Genomic DNA, 17,070 nt, shown 5'->3' with positions numbered 1-17,070 from the left:
CCATGTTCTGGGTGGGCCTCATGCTGCTGCAGTTCACTTGGCCAAGTCCCAGGTGATCAGCTTCCCTCAGGGTAACTGTGAACCCTCTGACACCCCTGGTAGATTCCCTGTGTTTTGTATTCACCTTTCCCAGCTAGGATCTTAAGTGACCCAAACGTGGTGGAGCTGTGCCCTGAATCTTCTTTTGTAAAATATCTTTCAGGTAGGCCAAAAAATAGGCCATTCTCCATGAGAGTTTTTTGTTTGATTTCTGCATTTGTTCTGGTCAACCTGAACCCGTCTCCTATCATTTTCAACTTGATAGACATTTTATCATTTTAACCCTAGTTTCCAACATTGTGTTATTGGTCAGCCATTTTGCCAATTCCTGATTCTTCCAGTAAGCCCATACATCTCTCTTCTTTTTGCCTTCCTAGTGCTAGATCATATGCCTTCCTCTTTCCCCCATTCCTAGCCTTTACTTCTCTTATCCTGGCCAACATTGAGTTCCTTTCTTCTCATGCAGGCTGTGATCCCCACCGCTACCAAACTAAACCACACTTAACAGCCATTCAAACTCAAAACTCCTGTTTATTATCTATTCATCAATTCCATTACATTTCGTTATTCAATTTTATTAAGTTTTAAAAGTATATTGGAAGGAGTACATATTCATACATCTATGAGGACAAATGTTTGATAGCCAAGTGGTAACACAAGGCTTCTTTATTATCTATTAACCAATTCTATTGAATTTCTTCAATCAATTTGACTAAATTTTAAAAATATATTAGAATTAATACATTTGTATCTTTATATCTACATATTTATAAAATTTGTATCTACACATGTGGAAAACTATGTGATGCCCAAGCAGTACCAGAAAGCATCTTGATTACTTATCTCTCAAACAATTCTACTACATTTCTTTATTCAACTATATTGTCTTAAAAATCTATAAGTGAATACCTTTGTATCTATGTACCTCTCTGTATATATATATATATGTGGAAAACTATTTGGTATTCAAATGGCAACATAAAGCCTCTTTATTACTTACCCTCTAATCAATACTATAGGATTTCTTTATTAAACTATATTACCTTTTCAACTGTGCCTAATGAATACATTTTCATCTATCTATCTATGTGTATATGAGAACACCATTTGGTACCCATGTAGTACCCAAAGGCCTCTTTATTTTCTAACAATTTCAGTGGTACCAGAAGGCCTCTTTATTATGTATTAGTGAATTATATCCCATTTCTTTATATAATTTTATTAAACTGTGGAAGCATCTGAGAATAAATAAATGTGTATCTCTCTATCTATATACATGTGGAAAACTATTTGGTCCCTAAGTGGCACCACTGATCTCAGCAGCTCTTACATTATGTAGCCATAGTAGCGAGAAATCTCCATCTCTCTTTCCCTCTCAATGAAACACTGCACTCTCCCCAAAGCAGTGTACTTGGCAGCATTCTCACGCTCTTGTTGAGCCTTCTTCTTCATGGCTTCCCGCTCTGGCCTCTGCTGTTTGGTGATGGGAGTTGATACTACTTGCCCAGAAACATTGGGTTTCCTCCATGGAATTGGTTGTAAGGCAAAGTCTTGGAGTAGATATTGGTTTTGAGGCTTGGGCGGTTGTGACTGGGGCTTGGTCCCAACATTGGGAACTGGTTGCCAATGGAGAGAAGTGCAAGATGATGTTTTGTAGGGTGCAGGCCCAGAAGCAGCAGACCGAGGGACACTAGGCTGGGTAGAAGCACTCACACCTGACTGAATGGCATGAGTCAAAACGGGGTGAGCTGGCTTGGCAGGACGCATCCAAGATGGGTTGGCAGTAGCTGGTTGGGATTGGTTGACTGCCATGGGTTGAGCTGAGCTAGCAGTGCCAGGCTGGGCAGGGTAACCCCAGTGGGTCTGCGTGAGGCCAGAGATTGTGGCCTCCGATTGATTACTGGTCGAGGTGGAGGTTTCTCCAGGGTCAGAAAAGGCAAAGGTACCAATTTAACCTTCCCAGGTGGTGGAGGCTCATAAATGGATGGAGAGGGACCCTTTCCTTCAGCACTAATATCTGGATTCTGGGCTTTGACTTGTGATTTCTCAGGACCCTTAACTGCCAGCCATGGTTTCCTAGCTGGGCATGGACAGGGGTCTTGGTTACGGCCTGAGTTTCCCGGGGCCCGGGAGGAAGACAGCCCAGTTTTCTTATCATTCTTCTTCCCCAATGCATGCAAAACCTGCACCGACTCCAGCATGTGCATACCGAGACAGCTCCGAGGCTTCTTAAAGGCCTCTTGGCAAAGGTCAGGTTGGTTCCTCTTCCCCTTCGGTTTGGGCAGAGTTGGCTTCTCTTCTGCCTTGACTTTATTGCCTGGCTGCTTCCTCTCCTGGGCTTTCCTGGAGTTGTTTTCTCTGGTCCTCTTGGTCTTTTCCTGCCCATGGCCCTTAGCCTTGCTGTTCCTGCTGGATGCAGCTTTCTGAGCTTTGCTGATAGAGTGCTTGGCAGTGTGCATAGGAGCCCTGCTACTGTCTGCATCCCTGTGAGAAATTTCTCCTCTTAATGTGCATTCCAGATCCCTTGGCTGCATTTTGGCCTGAGGAGTTCCATCAGGACACTCCGAGGCTTTATGTTTGTTCTTCCTCATTGGCTCACTAGGACCCTTTAAGGCACTTGTGATTTCCTGCCCCTGCTTTTCCATGATGGTTCTGGTATCATTGGATTTTGTTATTGTGGGACTTTCAGGTTGTTCAAAGTCTTTTAAGGAACTGAAAAGCTCAGGAAGGTGAATATCCCCCACCAGTGCAGTGAGGTCTGCAAAACCACTGCTAAATTCAGTCCCATTTCCAAGTGTGCCTTGGTCCTCAAGACTCAGGCTACTCCTTTCTAGATGGGTATTTTCAGAATGTGGCTTCTCCTCTTGGTCCAGAGGACCAATGGAGGCCAGAAGCTGGTGGATTTCAGGGATGTCTAAAGGGAGTAGTGGAGGATCCTGGCTCTCCATGGCAATCTGGTAGGCATCCAGTGGCTCTGAGAGCATGGTGTTAATCTCACACAAATTCTTAATCTCTGTCTGTTCCTGGCTTTGATTTGGAGGCAATGCCAATAAATCTGTAGAACTCTGGACTGGAGTTATTGTGGTAATGTCCCCAAGTTCAGTTTGTGAGTTTTTCTCAATTATTTGGCTTTTTCTCTTATTGCAGATGTGTGGGAATTCTGGAGGCTGTGGCAGACGAAATGTCTGACTTGGAGGTGGCACTCCCAAGGAAGCCTCCATCCCTAGGGAAGTTTCCATCCCTACAAAGGAACCAAGGAAGATGGTAAGTAGGATGCTCCCCCTTCCCAGAAATACACTATTCAGGGAAACCACCTATGGTGGAGAAAGCATTTCTATTAGCTCTTTTTAAGGACCACTGACAGGTATCTGTTAAGAGTTGCATATTAGTTACAGGTGATCCCTTGAAGTCTTACTTTTGGGCTGGTTCATCACCATGGCAGCATGGGTTTCTGGTAGAGCACTTGTCTCCTCTGTGGGAAACACAGAAAATCTGTTTCATGAAGTCTCTCGTCCTCATATAGGGGCCTCTCAATTCTCTCCACTCTCCCCAGAATGTAAGAACACTTAACACCATGAACTAGGAGAGGGTGCAGCTGTTGCTCATGAAATCAATGTGAAAGGTCAGGGGTTTTGGACTCCTGCTTTGGACAGCATCTCTACATATAGAGGTTAAACCTGCAGTCAATTAAGGATCAATTAAACTGTCACATCCTGATATGTGTTGATTGATTTTTCTAAACCAAAGTAAAATTAGGGAAATATATTTATAGTGTGGTTGTGTAGCTGGACTGAGTGCAAAAATAGTGAACAGCCGCTTCCTTCCGTGTGCTCCTAGAGGTCTCTTAAATGCAAGGATGGCCATTATGCTGTCCTGCATGCTTCTCTGACAGAGTCTGAAAATGGGGACTGCTGAACAAGATTGTGATTAAAATCTCAGCACTTGAATTCTAGGGATGTGTGGACCCACAGTTACCAGCTGAAAACTGGACCCTCATTTCGAGTGGTAATCTTATTCCTTCCCCTTTTTGGTGTTTGTACTCACCTTGAAAATTTGTTCCTTCTATACTTTGAGTGGACACAGAGTAGTAGGTCACAGGTGTAGGGACTGAGGGTAGGACATTTGTGGGCTGAACTTCCTTCAGCACTGTCACCATTTCTGTTTGAGGGGCAGTGGCACTACTTCCTGCATATGGCACAGAGCCATAGGATTGCAGGCAGGGCCAATGTTCTCCAGAGAGCAGAGTCCCCAAAGAGTTTTGATCATAGTAATAGACCTGGCTTCCTTCTTGGTGGGGTAGTGAGAGGCAATGTCCTTGATTTGGAATCTGAGACAGTGTCACCTGGACGAGCCTACCAGATAGTAGTGGATATCCAGGGATCACCACATTGGCTTCGGAAGTTTTGTCATACTGGGATGTCATTGATAGGGAAGAATCTGCTGTGTTCTGGTCAGTGACAGTCAGATTAAAGTCCCCAAGTGAAGATGAGCTCTTTTCAGCACTTCCTGGGATATACCACTCAGAAATACTTGGATAGGGGGCAGGTGCCATGGGAATCAGGTTCTGGCCAGTAACCTTAGACACCATGGCTGTGCTAGCATGTTGATAAAGGTAGGCACTGCCCATGAGTGGCTGAAAGGAGGTGCCACAGGTTGAGGGCAGTAACCATGCTGAAGGTTCAGCTGGAGCAGAGGCTCTGGAGAAGTTGCAGACCCCTCCTGTCACGGACGCTGCATTGGTCACCACAGGAAGAGAGAGCTGCAGAGAATCATCATTTCCATGTAAAGAAGAATTTTGGAAATTTTCTGTAGGAAGAAGAAGTGGTGAAAATATTGATGAGACAGGCATATTCTTACAATATTCGAGGAATAATGTCGTCTTAATGTTGTAGTAATCAGGAGGGCCCTCATTCTAATAATCATTGAGAGACCCCAAATCCCTCCATTTAGGATGGCTACAACTACTCTTCTGATAACCTGCCTTTTCTGTCAAATTGGGCACAGAATTCCCAAGTGGTCTGCTTCACACGTTGTTCCCCAAAAGCATCCTTTTCCTCTCCTATGGTTCCTTTGAGCCTGCACTAGTATTGACTCCTGAATTTGCCCTAGAACTGAAGCATTTTCGAACTCAGAGAAAACTCCAACATTACCAGTTAGCAAATGAGTACACCAAGGGTCAGTGAAGTGAGATCGACTTGTTCACAATCAGCAACAGATTATGGAAACTTACTTCCTGGCCAGGACTCTTGTTCCAAAGACCAGAAATCTGGAGAAACAGAAATTTGTTTTTCCCTGTTCATAGAAAATCTACTGATATCACCACAGTGATGTTTAGTATCTCCTTTTGTTTGTCCAGGTCACATGATATTTCCTGGAGTTCAGTTTTACCATCCAAATGATAATTTAAGCGTCATTCTTTGCCCTCTTTCAGCCTAACTGCTGATCCTACATGAAAATGACTACCTGAAATTCAGTTTCTCAAGAAATGCTTCTTGAAAGAAATGGAAACTTTCTGAGCTTCAGGTTACTCATCTTTAGTGTGGTTATCACAATACCAACAGTGATAATTCATCCATGAATAAAAGTCATTTTACATAAGATTCATGTGGGGGCTGAGGTTATGGCTCAGCATTTGCGTGCTTGCTTAGCACATGCGAGGCCCTGGGTTCAATCCTCAGCACCATGTAAAAATAAGTAAAATAAAGGTATTGTGTTGAACTACAACTAATAAATAGATATTTCAAAAAGTTTCATTTGGAGGGAGTTACAGTATGTTCTGGAAAGATAGAAGCAAAAGTGAAAAACAGCTCAGAACTAAAAGGAATGACTAGATAGTAATGAACATATGGATATGTAGCAAAAGTGAGTGTATATCAAATTTGCTAAGAAATGAGTTCTGTTATCATGCATACAATATTATGAAAGTGAATGTTTCTCTTTGATTTTAGTGAATACTGTTAATCAAAACAAAGCTCATGATTGAAGGAGAGTTTGAATGCATTCTCAAGCAGTACATATAGACAGAGAAACTATACTAAAAATGTGTGTAATTTTAAGTAAAGTGAACACAAATTTGAAGTAAAGTGAACACAAATTTAAGTAAAGTGAACAGATGGGTAGCCATATGGAAAAGCGAAAACCGAAGCCAAAACCCACTATGAATCTCGGCATGGTATGGTGGGTCTCTGGTCCCAACACTCGGGAACCTGAGGCAGTGGGATTGCAGGAATTCAAAGCCACTCTGGGCCATTCAGCAAGATCTTATCTGAGAAAACAAGTAAAATATCCTGGAGATATAGCTTGTGTATCATGCTTGCCTAGCATGCATGAGACCCTGTGTTCAATCCTCAGAACTGGAAAGAAGAGAAGAAAGGAAGAAAGAATGAATGAGAGGAAGGAAGGAATAAGGAGCAAGTTGGGGAGGGAAGGAGAGAGAAATGGAGGGAGTGAGGGAAAGAAGAAAGGAAGGAGGACAGAAGGAATTTCCGAAAGAAATTTTCTAAATACTAGAGAAAAAAACAATAAGTGTAAAGTAATTTCATTACTGTTCTTGTTTCTCTTCCTCTAAGGATTACCCACACCGAATAAAAGACATTAATCCCACTAGGTAGATATTTCAATTAATACAAACACATTTTTTGATAATCCTTTTGGTTATAAAAAAAAAAGTGGAAAATGCTTTAACAAAATCATAGAAGCCTAGTTTATTATCACATTTAGCAGAAAATCTTGTCCCTAAAGTCTGAGAAAACCATCACAGTATAATAAAATAACAAATTTAAAACAATTTTTGTCTTTTATTCTGACATTTCCTTCTCCCTTTATGTTAAAACAAAATTAAAACTAAAATGTTTGAGCTACCCTACACCCCAGCCCCAAACAATTATTTGAAATGTAGACAAAACAAAAAGTCTTCAGATAATTATTTAAATAAACTTGGAATTAGAGATGTGAGCTTGAATTTTTATTCTCATATAGTTCTTTCTTTTGCTTCTTAGATTTCGAAATCATCAATGACTATTTGTATATTGTCTGTTTTAGAAAAAAAACTGTTGTAAAGATGGAAAACAGCTTCACCTTGACAGCTTATATCACACAAAGGAATGTGTCCTTCTGATGCAGGTTTGGACAAGACATTTTTTAGAAATCCCTGTAGTTTAAAAATCAGAACAAAATAGGACATGGAAAATGCCATTTCTCCAGCTCTGTCTAGAACCACTTTCCTTGGCATGTTTGGAGGAAGAGTCATTTCTAAAACATACTTCTAATATGTTCATGTTTAAACTGTCAACATTGTCGGTTTTCAAAGAGGTCATAGGAAAAACTGTAACAGCCAAGTGTGACTTTTGTGATAACCTGCTTACCCTAGTGATACCCCAATTCAAGCCTTAGTTTCCTTGCTGGTCCGTTAATCTATACATTCTCTAAATCAGCCTCTGGGAAGATTCACTCTATGTTGTCTGTTGGTTTAAATCAAATCTTTGCTTTTCTTCCACATCCATCCCAACCAACCTCTTTTTTCTTGAGAACATCATTCTCTTCATCTCTACTATTCTAACATTTTCTTCTCCCTTATTTTTATATTTTTTTCCTCCACTGAATTCCTGTTGCCTTGTGCTTAAACAGTCACAAACTTGCTTTCCCAAGAACATCTGCCTCCTTACAGCCCTGTCCTCCTGCTCTTCTCTCCCTATTTCTCTTTTCACCTAGTTTAAACAGAAAACTAACAAATATGTGAATGTCCCTTTGATGAAGAGTACTAAATTTGAAATACTGAAGTGGAAATCTTGGTGAAGGGAAACTGTTAGAGAGGAAATCCCTTGGTTTCCACCCTGCCTAGGATTTGTCTCTTTCAGTTGAAACAACACAACCATAAAATCTGATTTCATTCTCTATAAACATGCCCCTCAAGATGCAAGAAAAGTAAGGGGCCAGAACATGGCAATCTGTTATCCTCATGTAGCAAATCAAGAAACAGATTTTGTGAGAGAGTAAGATAGTCCAGTTCTATACACAGTACATTTTCAAATTCCAAATGAAATTAGGTGTCCAGATTTCTAGTTCCATCCTTTCCCCTATTATTCTAAGCTCTTTTGACTCCATTAGTAAATTGAGGAAGGTAAAAGTCTAATGAAAAACTTTTAAATGTTTCTTTCCTTACCTGACATGGTCAGAGAAGAGGTCACATCAATTGCAGATACAAAGGATGAGGAGACCACCCCAGAGGATGTGTGGGTGGCTGAGGGTAGAGAATACATGTTTCCCAGTATGGAGTTCACTGGTCACTGTTTACTGGCCACTCTAATGACTGGTTACTGGTCACTGGTCACTTGCGATGATCCAAATTTGTTTACAACTGCATAGCAAGCCTAAGATTCTAGCAGGTGGCAGTAGGTTTGGTGGGAGAATGATGTCACAGAACTGTCCATTTAAAGGTATGAAGTAGCCAATAGGGTGGTCAGACTCCCAAGGAGAAGGTGGGATTGGGTGGGGAAAATGACAAGAGAGTTGATTGGGTGGAGAAAGTGACAGGAAAGTTATAATAGAAGCTAAATGACTCAGTTCTGGTAGGTGCAGCCCTGCAAGAGGGACATAATGGGCTCACCCCATGACTCCCCTCCCCCAGGCTCTTGTGTTAGGGATATCATCTCCGTGTTCATGTTAAATGTTCATTAAAATATTATGAATATGTTATAAATGATGTTTCACAGTGTAAGAGGTAATAGTGATACATTGCTCTATTAACATATGCAGTTAATATCCCTGGAGATGGAAGAAAGAGACACTTAGGTTGAGCAAGTATAGTGGTTCTGGAACACAGAATTAGATTGGATTAGTGAAGTTACTGCAGTATTCAAGGATTCAGAAAGGGGTTAAAATGTTTTTTTTTTTGTTAGTTTGTTTGGGTTTTTTTAGCTGTAGATGGACCCAATACTTTTATTTTATGCATGGGTCAAGCCCTGTGCCTCACATATGCTAGGCTAACATTTTACCACTGAGCCACAATCCCAGCCCTAGGGGGAAGTTCCTTGAGTGCATTCTTTCTGGAATGATGTGGCGCAAGATCCTCTTTAGTTTCTATTGATCCCTACTTTCTTTGGCCTGGGCTGGGCCAGGTTAGACTGGTAACTCTCTTCTACTCTCCTTCCCCCACCCCTCTTTATTGTAGACATTTGTTCATGGACAAGCCTTGAGTCTGCATTCTTATACACATTGATATTACTTTGTTTTGACTTCCAGAAGCAGGGGTCTTCTTCTCTATGAGTTGATTCTTTGTTCTTTTCTGAAGAATAGCAGCAACTCTAGAGAGGTGGAAGACCTAGCTGAGGTAAAGTTTCCCTCTCTGGAATTTTGTTGTACTCCTTTAACTTATAATTTCCTGAGGACAGCTCCTGGGTCATGTAGACTTTCTGCCATCAGCCTCTTTCATATGTGGGAGGCACTGAGGATCCTTTCTCTCTTCTTATGTAAGAGGATCCTGTGTGGCAGTTACTGTGACTTCCTCCCCCATGCAAACAGCCACTATAGAATCTTGGTTTCTCACATTCTTTGTCTTGCATGCTTGGGTGGAAAGCCAGGAGAATAGTTAGAACATTAAGAGAATATAAAAAAGTATGGATAACATAAAGAAAAGAGAGGTTAACATGGACTTTTAAATTTTAACTTTTTGTTAGAAACGTGTCAACTCATTGAGGTCTCATTTTGTGTTAATAAAAGAGGCAATTAATTTTTTTTTTTTTGCTGGGGGGACGGGTCCTTGGAATTTAAACCAGGGACACTTTCCCATTACATCACATCCCCAGCCCCTTTTATTTGTATTTTTTTAATTTTTTTAATTTTTATTTTCTTATTGTTGGTTGTTCAAACATTACCTAGTTCTTGATATATCATATTTCACACTTTGATTCAAGTGGGATATGAACTCCATTTTTACCCCGTTTAAAGATTGCAGAATCACATCAGTTACACATCCATTGAACAACATATTGTCATATTAGTGTCTGTTGTATTCTGCTGCCTTTCCTATCATCTACTATCCCCCCTCCCCCCACTCTTCTCTCACTACCCCCTCTACTGTAATACATTTCTCCCCCTTATATACTTTTTTCTTTCCCCTCACTTCCTCTTGTATGTAGTTTTGTATACCCCTGAGGGTTCTCCTTCCATTTCCATGCAATATTCCTTCTCTCTCCCTTTCCCTCCCACCTCTCATCCCTGATTAATGTTAATCTTTTCTTCATGCTGTTTCTCCCTGCTCTGTTCTTAGTTCCTCTCATTATATCAAAGAAGACATTTGGTATTTGTTTTTAGGAATTGGCTAGCTTCACTAAGCATAATCTGCTCTAATGCCATCCATTTCCCTGCAAATTCCATGATTTTGTCATTTTTTAGTGCTGCGTAATACTCCATGGTGTATAAATGCCACATTTTTTTTATCCATTCATCTATTGAAGGGCATCTGGTTTGGTTCCACAGTCTAGCAATTGTGAATTGTGCTGCTATGAACATCAATGTGGCAGTATCTCTGTAGTATGCTCTTTTAAGGTCTTCAGGGAATAGACCGAGAAGGGCAATGGCTAGGTCAAATGGTGTCTCCATTCCCAGCTTTCCCAGGAATCTCCATACTGCTTTCCAAATTGGCAGCACCAGTTTGCAATTTCACCAGCAATGTACCAGAGTACACTTTTCATCACATCCTCGCCAGCACTTGTTATTTTTTGACTTCATAATGGCTGCCAATCTTACTGGAGTGAGATGGTATCTTAGGGTGGTTTTGATTTGCATTTCTCTGACTGCTAAAGATGGTGAGCATTTTTTCATGTACTTGTTGATTGATTGTATGTCCTCCTCTGAGAAGTGTCTGTTCAGGTACTTGGCTCATTTATTGATTGGGTTATTTGTTATATTATTGTCTAATTTTTTGAGTTCTTTGTATACTCTGGATATTAGAGCCCTATCTGAATTGTGAGGAGTAAAAATTTGTTCCCATGATGTAGGCTCCCTATTTACCTCTCTTATTGTTTCTCTTGCTGAGAAAAAACTTTTCAGTTTAAGTAAGTCCCATTTGTTGATTCTTGTTATTAACTCTTGTGCTATGGGTGTCCTATTTAGGAATTTGGAGTCCAACCCCACTATATGTAGATCGGAGCCAACTTTTTCTTCTATCAGACTCAGAGTCTCTGATTTGATATCTAATTCCTTGATCCACTTTGTGTTAACTTTTGTGCATGGCAAGAGGAGGGGATTCAGTTTCATTTTGTTGCATATGGATTTCCAGTTTTCCCAACACCATTTGTTGAAGATGCTATCCTTCCTCCATTGCATGCTTTTAGCTCCTTTATCAAATATAAGATAGGTGTAGCTTTGTGGATTAGTCTCTGTGTCCTGTATTCTGTACCATTGTTCCACCCGCCTGTTTTGGTACCAGTACCATGCTGCTTGTGTTACAATTGCTGTGTAATATTGTTTGAAATCTGGTATCGCTATACCGCCTGATTCACACTTCCTGCTTAGCATTGTTTTTGCTATTATGGGTCTTTTATTTTTCCATATGAATTTCATGATTGCTTTATCTATTTCTACAAGCAATGCCTTTGGGATTTTGATTGGCATTGCATTAAATCTACAGAGAACTTTTGGTAATATCGCCATTTTGATGATGTTAGTTCTGCCTATCCATGAACAGGGCATATTTTTCCATCTTCTAAGATCTTCTTCTATTTCTCTCCTTAGGGTTCTGTAGTTTTCATTGTATAAGTCTTTCACCTCTTTTGTTAGGTTGATTCCCAAGTATTTTATTTTTTTTCAGGATATTGTGAATGGAGTGTTTTTCCTCATTTCCAATTCAGAAGTTTTGTTGCTGATATACAGAAATGCCTTTGATTTCTGCGTGTTGATTTTATATCCTGCCACTTTGCTGAATTCATTTATTAGTTCTAGTAGTTTATTTGTAGAACCTTTTGGGTCTCCTAGGTATAGAATCATGTCATCCGCAAACAGTGATAATTTAAGTTCTTCTTTTCCTATTTTTATGCCTTTAATTTTTTTGTCTGTCTAATTGCTCTGGCCAGTGTTTCGAGAACTATATTGGATAGAAGTGGTGATAGAGGGCATCCCTGTCTTGTTCCTGATTTTAGAGGGAATGCCTTCAATTTTTCTCCATTCAGAATGGTGCTAGCCTGAGGCTTAGCATAGATAGCTTTTACAAAGTCGAGGAGAGTTCCTGTTATCCCTAGTTTTTCTAATGTTTTGAACATAAAGGGATGCTGTACTTTGTCAACTGCTTTTTCTGCGTCTATTGAGATGATCATATGTTTCTTATCTTTAAGTCTATTGATGTGGTGAATAACATTTATTGATTTCCGTATAACAAACCATGCTTGCATCCCAGGGATGAATCCTACTTGATCATGGTGCACAATTTTCTTGATGTGCCTTTGATTCTGATTCACCAGAATTTTACTGAGGATTTTTGCATCTAGGTTCATCAGAGATATTGGTCTGTAGTTTTCTTTCTTTGAGGTGTCTTTGTCTGGTTTCGGAATCAGGGTGATGTTGGCCTCATAGAATGAATTTGGCAAAGCTCCCTCTTTTTCCATTTCCTGAAATAACTAGAAAAGTATTGGTATTAATTCTTCTTTAAAGGTTTTGTAAAACTTCGCTGTATACCCATCCGGTCCTGGGCTTTTCTTGGTTGGTAGTCTTTTGAATGCTTCTTCAATCTCATCCATTGGTATTGGTGTGTTCAAATTGTGTGTATCCTCCTGACTCAGTCTGGGCAAATCATAGGATTTAAGAAATTTATCGATGTCTTCACTCTCTGCTATTTTATTGGAATATAGGTTTTCAAAATAATTTCTAATTGTCTTCTGTATTTCTGTAGCATCTGTTGTGATCTTGCCTTTTTTCATCCCGTATGTTAGTAATTTGAGTTCTCTCTCTTCTTCTCTTCGTTAGCATGGCTAAGGGTCTGTTGATCTTATTTATTTTTTCGAAGAACCAACTTTTAGTTTTCTCAATTTTTTCAATAGTTTCTTTTGTTTCAATTTTGTTGATTTTCACTCTGATTTTAATTTTTTCTTGCCTTCTGCTACAATACTGTTGTTTTGTTCTTCCTTTTCTAGGGCTTTGAGATGAAGTGTGAGCTCATATATTTGTTGGTTTTTCCTTTTTTTGAGGAATGACCTCCAGGCGATGAATTTCCCTCTTAAAACTGCTCTCATTGTGTCCCATAGATTCCTATATGTTGTATCTGTATTTTCATTTATCTCTAAGAATTTTTTGATTTCCTCCTTTATGTCTTCTGTGACCCCTTGATCATTCAGTAACATATTGTTCATTTTCCATGTGATGTAGGATTTTTCCTTCCTTCTTTTATCATTGATTTCCAGTTTCATTCCATTATGATCAGATAAAATACATGGTATTATCTCCACCCCTTTATATTTACTGAGTGTTGCCCTGTGGCATAATATATGGTCTATTTTTGAGAAGGATCCATGTGCTGCTGAGAAAAATTATATCCACTTGATGATGGTTGATATATTGTATATATGTCAGTTAAGTCTAGGTCATTGATTGCGATATTGAGCTCTATAGTCTCTTTATTCAACTTTTGTTTGGAGGATTTGTCCAATGGTAAGAGAGGTGTGTTGAAGTCACCCATAATTATTGTGTTGTGGTCTATTTGATTCTTGAACTTTAGGAGAATTTGTTTTCTGAACGTTGCAGCACCATTATTTGGTGCATAAATATTGATAATTGTTATGTCTTGTTGGTGAATCGTTCCTTTTAACAGTATATAATGTCCTCCCTTATCCCTTTTGATTAACTTAGTCTTGAAGTTGATTTTATTTGATATGAGGATAGCCACCCCTGCTTGCTTCCGAGGACCGTGTGCATGGTATATTTTTCCCACCCTTTCACCTTCAGCCTGTGTATGTCTTTTCGAATCAGATGTGTCTCCTGGAGGCAACATATTGTTGGGTTTGTTTTTTTAATCCATGTTACCAGCCTATGTCGCTTTATTGGTGAGTTTAAGCCATTAACATTTAGAGTTACTATTGATATATGGTTTGTACTGCCGGCCATGTTGAATTATTTATCTTTTTTTTTTTAATATAGTTTCTTTCTCCATGATTAGCTTTCCCCGCTGTCCTCTGTCGTTACCGAGGCTCTTCCCCCTGATGGGTTTGGTTGTTGTTTTTCATTTCTTCCTCGTGTAGTGTTTTGCTCAAGATGGTTTGCAATGCTGGTTTTCTGGCTGCAAATTCTTTTAGCTTTTGTTTATCATGAAAGATTTTTATTTTGTTATCGTACCTGAAGCTTAATTTTGCTGGATACAGAATTCTTGGTTGGCATCCATTGTCTTTCAATGTTTGCAATATGTTATTCCAGGATCTTCTCGCTTTAAGTGTCTATGATGAGAAATTCGTTGTTAACCTTATTCATTTACCCCTGAATGTTATCTGCCTTCTTTCTCTTGTAGCTTTTAATATTTTCTGTTTGCTCTGTATATTGGCTATCTTTATAACAATGTGTCTTGGCGTTCATCTACTGTGATTTTGTGTGCTCGGTGTTCTGTATGCATCTACAATTTGTATATCCGTTTCCTTTTTTATTTCTGGAAAATTTTCTGGTATTATTTCATTCAGAAGGTTATTCATTCCCTTGGTTCGATTCTCTGTACCTTCTTCTATCCCGATGACTCGTATGTTTGGTTTTTTAATGTTATCCCATATCTCTTGGATGTTTTTCTCGTGATTTTGTACCAGTCTTTCTGAGTTGGCTAGACTCTTTTCAAGATGATATATTTTGTCTTTATTATCTGACATTCTGGCTTCTACTTGCTCCACTCTGTTAGTAATACTCTCAATTGAGTTTCTAATTTGGTTTATCGTTTCCTTCATTTCTAGTATTATTGTTTGATTTTTTTAATAATCTCTATCTCCTGATAAAGATGCTTTACTTTTTCTTTTATCTGTTTATGTAATTCATTTTCAATGTGTTCTTTCACTGTTTGAATTTGCTGTCTCATATCCTCTTTAAGGTTCCATTCCATCTGTCTAAGGTGTTCCTTGAATTCTTTATATGACCATTTTTCTGGTGACTCTAGGTCCTCCTGAATATTTAGGTTGTCTTTCATTGTTTGTACTCCCTTTCTTCCTTGCTTTTTTATGCTGCTCATATTACTTATTGTTCTGTTCGATTGCTGAGTTACTGTTGACTCTTATAAATTTATTTGATGCTTGGGAGGAAAGATATTAGAAGGGAAGGGAAGAGGTCACTAAAGAGAATGAGGGTAGGCAAGTAGAACTCATGAAAGGGGGAATAAGAAAATTGTAAAGAGATGAAAAGACAAAAAAAATAGAAAATAGGGGAAGAAAGAATTATTTTTTAAAAGACAATAATGATAATAAAAAAATGAAAGTTAAAATTTAAAAAAAATAATAAAAATTTTAAAAGGTTAAAAAAAATTAAAAACATAAAAAAATTAAAGAACAGCAACCACAAAAAAATGAAAATGAAAGAATAGAGAAAAAAAAACCAAATAAAAAAAATAACAACAATAATAATAGTAATAATAAATGCAGTCATAGATTTCGATTTCCTTCTCTTACAGTAGGTGGAGCTGTGCCCACTGGGTCAAGCTTCTCCTCTCAATAGGTGGGAACCAGTCACTGTGCAGCAGCTCTTCCTCCCAGACTGGGCGGGTCTCCAATCCTGAGTGTCTAGGGCCTTCTCTTGTGTTTCCTCGAGCCAGGCCCCGCTCACCTGTGACGCTCACCACAATACTGGCTACACGCCAGGTCTGCTGCTCCTGGGAGCCCAGTTTTCATTAGCACCTGGGCACACTCTCCGTGTTTGCCTCCCTCAGACCCTAAGTTTGTAGAGCTTGGGCTGAGAACCCCCAGTGAATTTGCTTACCTTCTGGTAGCCACGCCCCCGGTATCTGGTGCAAGAGACCTCAGTTGTCAGCACTGATGAGAGCCGTAGTCGGGAGTCCCATGCCGCGGCGAGTCAATGCAAGAGACCTCAGTTGTCAGCACTGGTGGGAGTGGTAGGTGGGAGTCCCGCGCCGCCGCGGCTCCCACGCCACTCCTGATTCCCTGGGTCTGGCTATGGCGCTCACAGGAGAGCTGGGAGGGGCCCTTAAGTTTTCCCCACTGTTCTATAGCTGAAAGAGCTGCAATCAGTCAAAAACAGAGATGATGACGTCAGCTCTCCAAGATGGTGGCCGCTGGCTTCCTCTGTGGTCTGACCGATGTGGAGAACCGAATTGGACAGCTTCCTTCCCTTCTCAAGCCCAGAATTCAGCTCTGAGTACAGTATTTGCACAGCTGGCAGGAGCCTGCAGAATCCGTAGCCCTGTATCTTTGTGTTGTTATCTCGTCGTCGTTTCCCAGCGAGCGCTGCAGACTCTGGCCGCGGGGCGCTCTGCTGAATAAGCAGCGTGACCCTCCGTGCGGACAAATCTCTTGCGTTTGAGCCCCAGTAGCTGGTCCTTATGCGATGGAGATCCTTCCTCTAGGTTTCGGAGCACCCCAATTTTGCTGGAAATTCCTAACAAGCTAGCTTTTAGCCATTCTACCTTGTCATTTTCCTGCTCAGTGACGCGGTACACTGGGGTGCTGCACTCCCTTCGCCGCCATCTTCTCCTATCTGGAAGAGAATATTTTAAGAGGGAAGTTATGACCAGCCGATGTGTCTGGTGCTTTTGATAGACTGTCAAGATTTTCTTCAGTCAATAAGGTCAATTCCAAATTGATTCCTCCACCCATCTCTGAGCCTCCGCGAACGCTACAGAGCACTCGGCCTCTGCATCCTCCATCCCTTCCATGGCTAGGGCAAAAGAGGGAGAGACTCAGTGGGTGCTTGGAGTGGCTAAGGTGCCCTCACGTTTCTCGGCCCAGCGTCTGGGAGGGGACGTGAACTGGCATCCCAGCCTCTGCTCCGGCTGGGAAACTCCCAGTTCTTTGCCCCTTTGTTCGGCTTTATAGTTTTAAGGTTTCGAAACCTACAAGAACCTGT

The 17,070-nt window shown here is 40.3% G+C and overlaps 1 protein-coding gene across 1 annotated transcript; it reads right to left on the bottom strand.

The window, feature by feature from the left end:
- Positions 1–1,365: 1,365 nt before the first annotated feature.
- LOC143380003 (uncharacterized protein C2orf78-like) lies at positions 1,366–8,297 on the bottom strand. Its single transcript, XM_076832756.2, has 5 exons — positions 8,201–8,297; positions 4,084–4,845; positions 3,455–3,511; positions 1,941–3,280; positions 1,366–1,758 (listed from the first exon to the last, which is right to left on the bottom strand). Exons 1-5 carry the CDS (start codon positions 8,295–8,297, stop codon positions 1,366–1,368), a joined length of 2,649 nt encoding a protein of 882 aa, XP_076688871.2.
- Between the last annotated feature and the right edge of the window lie 8,773 nt (positions 8,298–17,070).

This window comes from Callospermophilus lateralis, chromosome 14 (assembly GCF_048772815.1).
Source record: "Callospermophilus lateralis isolate mCalLat2 chromosome 14, mCalLat2.hap1, whole genome shotgun sequence".
NCBI classification, from domain to species: Eukaryota; Metazoa; Chordata; class Mammalia; order Rodentia; family Sciuridae; genus Callospermophilus; species Callospermophilus lateralis.
The sequence above is the reverse complement of the archived record's forward strand: the minus strand, read 5'-3'. Positions and strand labels throughout refer to the sequence as shown.